The following is an 11,379-nucleotide window of genomic DNA, read 5'->3' as shown; positions in this document are numbered from 1 at the left end:
CCTAAGATTTAAGGACTATGGAACTTCACTGGACATATTTGGTCTTTCCAAGTAGCAGACTTTAAATTGCTGATGGTACTTTGTTTGCTGATTACCTCCGATTACCCGTTTAACCCAGTTCACTTTTTACAGCCATTTGCATATGCTTAGTAGGTAGAAAAACAGCAATTAATCCAAACAATTTTCTTTTTGCCGTGTTTTATTCGCCCACATTTTATGACTTCTCCAAATTGAATTGTCTAATTATAGTCATTTGAATCCCTAAAGCCTTAATTATAACATTATTTATTAATAAAACGGTTTACAGACTAAACAATAATATCCGAGTATATATAAATGAATGTGTGAATTTGTGTGAACGAAAATCGGATTGATTTAATGACATTAAATATCATATACAACACAATTATAACAAAACGCTCATTAGACTACATTTAAAATTTGACAGAAAAAAGCGAACTTTACCTAAAAAAGGGGATTGCGATTATTCTGTGACAGAATGCTAATGAATATAACAAATTATTATGATAAGTAAGCAATTTTGGCTTAGTGGCAGCGAGCGACTGTCACCCTCGAGGTCGTAGATTCGAACCTCGCTCGCAAGGCATTGGTGAAAGCGGCATGTCTTACTTGAAAAAGTCGAAGGCGTGTGTTAGCTGCTGAAGTCTGATCTAGGTTTTATATTTAAAAAAACACGTCACGAAACATACAGACGTCTGAGGCGTCTCTTCTTCATTTTCTATGATGTACAAGAAATTAAAAAAAAACACTAACTAGGATATTATAAATTTGTACATACATTATTTATTATCATTTAAATTTTCATAACTTTCGTAAATATATTTGTTTATATATATTTTTTGTAATATATTGATTAAAGATTTTTGATCCTTGAAACCCCAATAATTCCGTTCCTTTCAATTAACATTGAAAAACTATTCATACGAAACACTATAAAAATACCGAACTATAATAATAGATGTTTATTGTATAATGTTGTTCTGCAATGTCCTTGCTAGCTATGCGGAAGAATTTTAGAAAAATTTAACTATTTCTTGACACAGGTATGTTATACTAGCGGACCGACCCAACGTCAATTAAGTACTAAATACTGTAGAATAATAATGTTTTATTTAATTAATATCTAAAAAAAAACAGACTTCTAAATGAACTTTCGTATAGCATTTCGTTTAGCGTGTTCGACTCCAGGTAACGAATTCTAATCCGGGTCTGAAGTAATGACCGCAGATATGATTAAAGCGTTTAAAAAGTTATATTTAGTATTCATTTGTCTTTATTTCTATTAACAGTTTAAGTAACATTATATGTGTTAATTTCTTGGTATTTTTATTTGAAACCAGCTCATATTTTCGCCCGTTGGTTTTCCAATACCCTTTTCCACTTGGACACCTAGAAACAAAGTTATTATTATACCAATTACTAAGTAAATTATATTAAAGTATCATAAATGAATACGGTTTCTTTGAAATTCCGTAAACTCTCAATGCGACCTGAACAGACATTATAAGTCTTTCTACTATACTAGTTTCTAGTATATACTAATAATCTTAATATCTATGTAAATCAAATTCAAATAATCAATTAGTAAACAAAAAAGCATCGATACTTTAGAGAATATGTGCTAAGACAAACATTGTTCCTCGAGTATCACAGGATATTCAAATGCCATTGTGCAAGTGCACATGCAACCACCAATATTGATTATAGGCATCATTAATTTGGATAGTGAAACATATTTCGTGATTTGTCTTTTTAGGAAGCTTTCATCATAGAAGAGTGCGATACCCAACGAAACACTATTTCAAATTGGTACAGTAGTCTCTACAAATTCTAGCTTTATTCATATAGCATATGAAAAACAATCCTGAGTATTTGTGTTCAATGCTAGTTTTAGTAAGTAAAGTAAGTTAGGTGCAAAATTATATTAATATAAGTAATTGTAGTTAGTTATTGACTCTATATTAATAAATAACTTAACTATTAATAAATAACTGCCCCGTGGTTCATTAAACACACTCTCTTTTACATTTTTTTACAGATAACCTTGAGATGTAAGATGTTTTACCTTTTCTTAATAACCCCAATAAATCATTTAGATTCCCCACCGTCTGTTTGATGTTAACAAAAGGCACCTGCTTGATGTCATCATGAAACTCTGTAAATAGTGTTATTTTCATTATTTGTTTCACAATCTAGGTGATAATTATTATAGACAAAAATAAAATAAATTTAAATATTACTAAGCCCTTAACGAATGTTATAAATAATTCGATAAATGTCTTTCATATATATTCTATAACATTAGTCGTCGACGACTCTTCGAGCGGCTCCATCCTTTGGCGTTGCGTAGAGATGGCGGATCTCTCTGCATCTTCTACCGCATTTGCCAAGGAGAGAGTTCAGAGATGTGATTAATACCTGCAGCTGAGTTTAATCATCGGCCGTCGAGGCAGAATACGAATATCCACACGTATCACCTCAACGTCCGTCGTTCGGGAACTGAATGTTTTTTGAAGTTATACTTCTTTAGGCGCGTTATAAAAAATTGATGAGAGTGAAATTTAACGATGCGCGCGCACCGTGACACAAAATTAACAGAATGAAGTTGCCCACGGAAGATGCTTCGGCATTGGACATTATTTAAAAACAACATTCGAATAATAATAGAATTTATGTTACACTTAATGTAAGAGAATTATAATAAATACTTATTTATTTAATTTTTCAAATGTAAACTGAACTTTAATGACTATAATGACTCCTTTTCCAGTCTTTGATTATTTAATTGCAATTAATTATTTGCATGCAATCAAAAACTATTTTTAATAATGCCAAAGAAGTATAACTTCTTACGCGCGTACATATAAGTATTTTTGCTGTGGTGTGGTGGTACACTATGTGGAACCAGCTAGCCACTCAAGCATTTCCGAACCACTTAAACTTCAAGAAAAGAGTGTACAAAAATCAATAAAGTATTACTGATAATTAAGCAATACAATTTTAATTAGAGTTATTGAGACATTGTAATTAATTTCTGTAGGAAAGTTTTAAAAATTAAGTAGATATTACGCAAGTGATGAAGGCCTTTTAAAGAAATAATTTATTTGAACAATTAATATGTTTGCTATTAAAACCTATGTAGAGGGGCCTCATAGCCTAGCGGTCTTATTAAGTGGCAGCTAGGTGAGGGGTACCGGGTTCGTTTCCCGGTTCGAGGGCAAGTTTTAATTTAATTTAAATTTGTTCTCGGCCTTTGGGAGGGTTGTGCGGTACCGGGCGAGTGCCTAAACCGTACATGGAGGACACGGTCGAATTTCTAAAGACAAGCACGAATTATAAAAAATCCGATACTTGACGCTGGCTAATGCACACATCGTGCCAGAGCCATAAAAAAAAATAAAAAAAACCTGTAATCATTGAATGGGACAATAATTAAAAAAGGCCACATGAAAAATAATTATTTATCTACTCCAAAAGTTGTATCAGGGCTCATCCCTATACTATCATCTACCATTAGTAAAAAGAATCTACAAAAAACAGTGTTCAAATAATTTTAAGTCTTATTTAATACTAGATAGAGATATATCCTCATTAATTTCCGTAAAAATAATTTTGTACTTGAATTGCATCAATATTTATCAGAATAATCACAAATGTATAGATTAAAGATTTGCATGAAATGAAGGATGCGTATCGATCTTCTATGGTTTATGATATATGGTTTATAGTATTTCAATTATAAATGCCTACACCCATTTGTTTCGTCATAACAGCTTAAACCATAAAGGAACTACAAGCTTTTCAACAGTAGTTAAAATTACCGTTCAAATATTAAAATTAGTTTCATTATATATAAAAACTTACTTGTATGCTTCTTTTCAAAGTCATCAAAAACTTTCTTTAAATCGCTCATATACACGGGTCTATCTTTGACCGCTAAAAGTAAAAATAAATTATTCATAAATCTTCAATAATACATAATAAAGTCGATTAAAATAAATGTGTAAATAAAAACTTATTAAACTAATTGCAGCTATATAATTTTAACCGGAGAAAAGATATAGTACTTTTTATGTAAAATGTACAACTACACTTTAATTTGAATTTTATCTAACTTATGCCGTTTTCGAGTAATTGCGAAACAACGCTTTAATATGTGTTTTCCTACCCTGCCGTTGCCGACACGAAATATTTTACACATTGTTTTTGTATCATTAAAATTACATTAAATCAAAAATGCAAACTTGAGTAACGAAATTGTAAATGTAAATTTACAATTAATTTAACTTCTTTTTTGCCGTTCATAAGTGTACTTGTTTACCTATATGAATAAAGATATTTTGAGTTTGAGTTATTTTAAAATTTATGTGATTGCAAAAACATTTCTTACATTTAAGTTATAAATCTATATATATTAATACAAATCAAAGTTATATTTAGAATATTACCTGAATTCGTTGAAGTTTCTAGCTGGGTAGGAGTGGTTATAATTGAAGAGCTCGGAGGCAACACACTGGTCTCACCTTTAAAAAAGACCACTCTATGATATAATACATTATTGGTCTACTAAAGTATGTCTCTCAGCCTTTAGGTTAGACGTTTGAAGATGTGCACATTATGATAATATTATAATTTATGGCAATGTCAAAAAAGTCCAAAAATTGATCACACAAGGTGCCTTATGCCTTGGAGGCTGATAAGTGTAAAAAAAAATAGGTCAAAAAAACAAATACAAGTTGACGCCACTGGATTATAAACATAAATATGTATATATGTGTGTACTAACATGTAGTTTAGAAAAAAACATAGTAGACAACTACAGTACTATACAAACACATACTAAATTCTGGTTAATATGCCTTCAATGACATTCCATAAATTATTAAAATCTCTTTTAATTGTTGCATAAACTAATAGTAAAACTATTCCATATTTTCACCAACTAATTCACATTGAAGGGGCTCTGAGTAAAATTACAATGAATCTATAACCGTGTGCTTTTCTTGAAAAGTTAAAGAAGTTGCCCTTTATTATTTACAGAAGCAACGAGAATTCTGTCTTTTCAAAATTTATAATAATTAATATTTAACTACACCGCCCGTTGTGTATTCAGGCAAAAATATTTCAGGTTGATCATATTTTAATGATTTATAGGTCTACAGCTACACATATTCTTGCCAAAACCAAAACATTGTTAAAAAAATATACAAAAATTTAAACATAAGTCAATTAAGTACTAAATAAATATAAAAGAAAACTGAAATTAAATATTTCTTGTAACTACTGTTAATAAGGAATTATACAAAAAATTCCTTAGTCATTTTCTTTGGTAGTGTTTGAGTTTAACCCAAGAATACACATGCGGGCGTTTTATGTTATGCAAAGACTTAACTCTCCAGCGCCATCTTGTAAATTCCGTACCAGAACATAGTGTTCCGGTATGTTTAATATCAATTTAAAGTCAATTTAAGAGGGGCGATTTAAATTGCATATCGATTTTCAATACGAATGTTCGAACGCCCTCTAGTATCTGAATAATAATATCAGGTACATTATTATCAAGTTATTGCAGTGTTGTCACAGTACATTTACAGGGTATAATAAAGTTTGATTTGAGGAAAATTGATTTTAAATCAGGCTTAAGGTGCTTCTCTTCTAATAAGCGTTGAATTTGTTAGTTAAGACTTCATAAATCTGTACTAATATTATGCTGAAGAATTTTGCTATTTATTAGAACGCTCTAACAGGTACCTACTCTCAGGAATTCGTTTGAATTGTACGAGTAATTTCTGGTATGTCAAATACTGAAGTCCACTAATGAAGGATGTCTATAGGCTACCTATGATCGAATTAAAGCGGGTGAGAATAGACTTGTATATTCTAGCAACACATCAAAAATCTTTTAAAACAAAAACAAAATCCGGCTAATTTCTCACCTATTATTATTTTACACTTACTTCGTCGTAGATACTGCTTTGGTACATAATTTGGGCCATCAATTTCCAATTGTACTTCTACTTGTTGATTAGGAAATAATTCTGAAATTTTAAGACTTTATCAAGGTTATTTAATAATCCTATTAGTTAGTGTGATACGTTAATAATAATATTTATTTCCAAATTAAATAGTGTTATAGTTAAAAGCTATGTGTTATCGAGAAATGAATAAGCGCATACAACGATTTTTAACCAATGGGCAAGGTCTTTACACACAATAAGTACTCGATTGTAGGAAAGAAAATACCGTCAGTGATACTTTTCTTATAAAAATGCTTTTTTACTAATAATAGTATACTACCAGAAAGTTTGCTTATTGGTTTTAAATAGCTCTCCAAAACTCCCCCGATTTCGTTGGTTATCGGAATATTTTCTGAAATTTGATTGATATTTATATCATTTAACAATTTATTACTTTAGAGTAATTGTATGTCACCAAAAACATTTTCATTAAAAAATTTGCGAAGACAAGGCTATAGCAGAAAGCCAGGATCGCGCTATCAAAAAGTTATTAGATCATTAGGTTTGATCACAAGTTCCATTAGTACACAAGTTCACAAAAAATAAAATTTACTTACGAAAGCGGTACACACAAACACATTTTTTAAATAAAATAATATAAGTTAAACAATATAAGAATGCACACATTGCATCGAATTGGCAATAAAAATAAATACGTTTTTTACTATAAAATTTAAAATTGTTTTACAAAGAGTTAACTTAGGTTTTGTTGTAATAAGAAATGTTGTTATACGGTTCCTGGGTCATAGGAATATATATACATACATATTTTATTTTTACTCTTTATTTACCAGTCGCGTACAACAATAGAATATAAGCGAAATAATGAAATGTTAATTGCTACGTATTGAATGAATGCAATGTAACTTTGAAGAGAGTGCCTTCGTCTGTCTTTAGCTATTTAGGAAATCGCCATGCTTATAAAATTAAAGAAAGCCCGAGTGAGCAAAATATACAGCCTTCGCTTATACAGTTATACATAATCTTGTTTTTATTAAAATAATTATAACATTCTTATATTGTTAATTACGATGAAAAATAGAACTGACCAATTTTTATTACGTAAAATTAAAATACCTCAATTAATTAAAACACATTTATTACATTAAGAAATATAGATCTCTCTTAATCTTATTTATTAAAATGGCAGCTTGATTTTAAACTTTACCACTCTTGATTCATCTTCTGTTGCCTTGTTTAATTCTTCTAACAAGACACCTGTGAACAGTGTCATGATAAGTTTCCAAACTCAAACCGTTTTCGAAGTTATACTTCTTTAGGCGCGTTATGAAAAATTGATGAGAGTGAAATTTTATGATGCGCGCGCACTGTGACACAAAATTAACAGAATGAAGTTGCCCACGGAAGATGCTACGGCATTGGACATAATTTATAAACAACATTCGAATAATAATAGAATTTATGTTACACTTAATGTAAGAGAATAATAATAAATATTTATTTCTTTCATTTTTCCAATGTAAACTGAACTTTATTGACTATAATGACTCCTTTTCCAGTCTTTGATTATTTAATTGTAATTAATTATTTGCATGTAATCAAACACTATTTTTAATAATGCCAAAGAAGTATAACTTCTTACGCGCGTACATAAGTACACTCACCCTTTTTTTATGAAGCTATTTAGATAAATAATCGACTAAATTCTAACTTTAGTTACGGAGAGTAAGCAAGTTCTTGATATAAATACCTTCGTTAATAATCTCCATTAAATCACCAATATTATTTCCATTTTTATTCAGGCTATCGGCAAGAATTATGTTTTCATCATACATTGGAGTGTCGATGACTTGTTCTTTCGAGTCCAATATTAGAACTGCAATTTTCCAATGTGTTTATAAACGATATTATCGATTTATGTTTATTAATGTAAAAAGTCTTTTAGAACAAGGGGCAAATGGGCAGGAGGTTCACCTGATGTTAAGTGATACCGCCCCGTCGCCCATGGACACTCTCAATGCCACAGGGCTCGCGAGTGTGTTGCAGGCATTTTAACAATTGGTACGCTCTCTTTTCTTGAAGGACCTTAAGTCGAATTGGTTCGGAAATACTTCAGTAGACAGCTGGTTCATAGTGGTAGTGCGGGGCAAAAACTGCCTTACAATGCGCTCAGTTGTGGATGTTGAGGTAACTTATTTAACAGGTTTAACGGCTCATTGGTCTAGTGGTTAGTACCCCTGACTGCGAATCCATGGGTCCCGGGTTCGATCCCCGGCTGAGACAAACATCGATGTGATGAACATTTGGTGTTGTGCTTAGGTCTTGGGTGTTTAAATATGTATTTATATGTCTATCTATCTATAATATGTATGTATATCCGTTGCCTAGTACCCATAACACAAGCTTCACCAGCTTAACATGGATCAAAAAAAATAACTTTAACAAATTTTTCGTTACACTGTTATGCCAATGCATTTCATTCGATAATTAGAATCTCAGTTAAATAGCTTTTATCTCTTGAAACCGACAGGAAAATCTTTTATTTTTTTCAAATGATTTTATGACATGAGAAATATTACATTAGACACACAACACTTCCTTAAACCCAGGTAAAAATACTGCAACATACTTAATGTTAATTGGCATAGATATAATTAAATCATTAAGCTTATATGAGGGTAATAAAATCTCTATCATGCAAATAAGTGCAAATAAAAACGCACACAAACACTATTTCAAAACTTGACATTTAAACTAGTACTTTTATCGTTCAATTAAAATGTTTAAAGTAATTATTTGCTATAAAACAATTTAATCAGCGGAATATCTGGAGTTGATAACGGCGATTTTGACGTCGTTAATTCAACTGAAACTTGATTTAAAATGAGAGCATTTATCGCGACATGCATTATGCATTTCGAGTGAAATTGAAAGTAGAAATAAATACGGCTTTCAATGCGGTTTTGATAGAAAATCTATTGCACATATGCCGCGCGTATAGTATATGAAATGCTGCTACACATATTGTTTACATACAATTTATAAGATAACCACTGACGTTTCCACTTCTAACTAATTCGTGATCTTTATTAACTCATACTAACCTTCTTGCTAAATTTTCCCTTCTTTGTAATCCTAGTGTTAATAGAACTAAACGTGTTCTATACGTACCTACGGCTCGCTTATCTGCTACTTATAATGGACCAGTGAATAGGCTATCTTGCTCATACAACTTAATTACTAACATTGATGAAAATATTGATATATTTTACAAAAATCTTCCAACTGTATTATGCTCTAAATGAGGTTTATATTTAGTTTTAGTTATTATTTTGGTTGTTTTTCGATTGTGGTTGCTTGTTTAATTTTTTCCATTGCTAACTTGCTTATGTACTAATATAATTGATGTGTATGTGTGTAAAATTTGTGACGTCGTTCTTGTATAACATTATGTATACACGTTGTTATAGAAATAAATAAATAGGCAAGTATACTGTGAAACACGCCGTTGATTTTTGGTCTAAGGTCCTTGTTTTCCTTCATCGTATGAAAAAATCGGTTTTAGAGAAAGCATTGAGGGGTGCCTTTTTTGAACCTAATTCGCTGTTTTGCTGATGATTTTTCTTCTTTTTTTTGCTTTAAGTGCCAACAAATTTCTATAATTTTATTATATTTTATTGTGTGCTTGTATTATATTGTATATGTTTTAATTGTATCTTTTAATATTTAATTTCTATTTTTTTTTGTGAAACTTATGTTTACTTTAATTGTCACACATTTTAGATGTAAGATTTTGTAAAATAATTGGTAGATTTAGTACCGTGTGTGATGTCGTAAGCTTAATAGCTAAATAAATAAATAAAATGCGCATAGAAAGTCAAATTCATCGGGGGACCATCGTTATTCGTGGCTATTGAATTTAAATAAAATATTATGTATGTTTTAAATGCTTTACAGCAGTCTCTCGGTGACAGTTACTGTGCAACACTCAAAGGGCGAGTTATATAAATAAACTCTTAATACACGTTCAAATGTGTAGCACTCGTGTAAACCAATTATAATTTTGCTCAAATAGTTTACAGAATTAAGCTATCGCGGAATATGGTTAAAAGGAGTATTAAGAATATTTATAGGGCAAAATCGGACGTCATGAGAATACTTCACACACACATAGTTAAATGTGTTGAATTTTTTTTCCTGTTTGATCCCTTTTGCAAATGTTTGGACCTTTTTGTAGCTAAATATTATGTATTCTATCTCTGCTATATTTTTAGTGTAATTGTTTGTTATTACATATTATAATTTTTTAGTTTATTTTTATTACGACATAAATCAAAAATTTATGAATGTACAATGATAAACTTATTATTATTGCTATGTAGGTTAATATATTGTAAATGCTCTATATTTATTTATTGTATGTGTTTAAAATAATGAATATTATTTTTAAATTTATTAACAAAAATATTAAAATTTTAATCATCATTTTTGCGTGAATTTAGTGCCTATGACACAGTATATGTTAGTAAAATAAACTAGTCCCCTATTTCTTCTTTTCACTGATTAAGTTCTAGAAATTATTAAATCAAAAGTCAAATAAAACAGTAGAAAATTGCGACTATTTTTACGATGGCTTAGATAATAATCTAACCTTATTAAACCCATATTTTCCTTTCCATGTGAATTAATATTTATTTCTACAAATATTGCAACAGTTATACAGACATTACTGATAATTGATATCAAATAAGTGTCTATTCAATTTATTAACACATTTTGTCTCAAATGACATAATGGTCACACATTGCTTACCTCGCGCACTGTACACCTGCGCGTTGACACAAAACATTGCCAGCAAATAAATTCTCATATCTGTGTTGTAGTTAAAACAAAAGTTTGGAGAAATCAAAAAGTCTAAATTTTTTGATGTCACACTACGCATAGGTGTTTTTGTTTTATTTACTAACTAACAACATGCAACTAAGACCGTATTTCCTGAAATAAAATTAATATTATTATGTATGTGATAAGTCTATATAATTTACATACATTTTATACATATAATTTACACATATATATATATGTAAGTTTTAGTTCAGACGTAGAAACGAGGCTGTACTTTTGCTTTATTAACCAATACACCACGACGCTGACAAACTAAGAACAGTATAAATGGTAGAAAGTTTTGTGTATTAAGTATAAATAAAGAAATAAATGAGTGGCGCTACAACATTTTAGGTCTGAGCCTCAGATTTGTATATCTGTTTCAGGATCATTTGTCAATCTAATAGGCAAGTAGGTAATCAGCCTCCCGTGCCTGACACACCGTCGACTGTTTGTGTCTAAAGTAAGCCGGTTTCCTCACGATGTTTTCCTTCAC

General features: G+C 30.4%; 1 protein-coding gene across 1 annotated transcript; it reads right to left on the bottom strand.

Annotated features, from left to right (window-relative positions):
- Nucleotides 1-1,330: 1,330 nt before the first annotated feature.
- Nucleotides 1,331-10,930, bottom strand: LOC125061036. Its single transcript, XM_047666177.1, has 8 exons — nucleotides 10,812-10,930; nucleotides 7,750-7,875; nucleotides 6,319-6,390; nucleotides 5,979-6,059; nucleotides 4,470-4,544; nucleotides 3,886-3,957; nucleotides 2,087-2,176; nucleotides 1,331-1,410 (listed from the first exon to the last, which is right to left on the bottom strand). Exons 1-8 carry the CDS (start codon nucleotides 10,867-10,869, stop codon nucleotides 1,331-1,333), a joined length of 654 nt encoding a protein of 217 aa, XP_047522133.1. The 5' UTR covers nucleotides 10,870-10,930.
- Nucleotides 10,931-11,379: the final 449 nt, after the last annotated feature.

Source organism: Pieris napi, chromosome 22 (genome assembly GCF_905475465.1).
Source record: "Pieris napi chromosome 22, ilPieNapi1.2, whole genome shotgun sequence".
Classification (NCBI taxonomy): domain Eukaryota; kingdom Metazoa; phylum Arthropoda; class Insecta; order Lepidoptera; family Pieridae; genus Pieris; species Pieris napi.
This window is presented reverse-complemented; position numbering and strand designations above follow the sequence as displayed.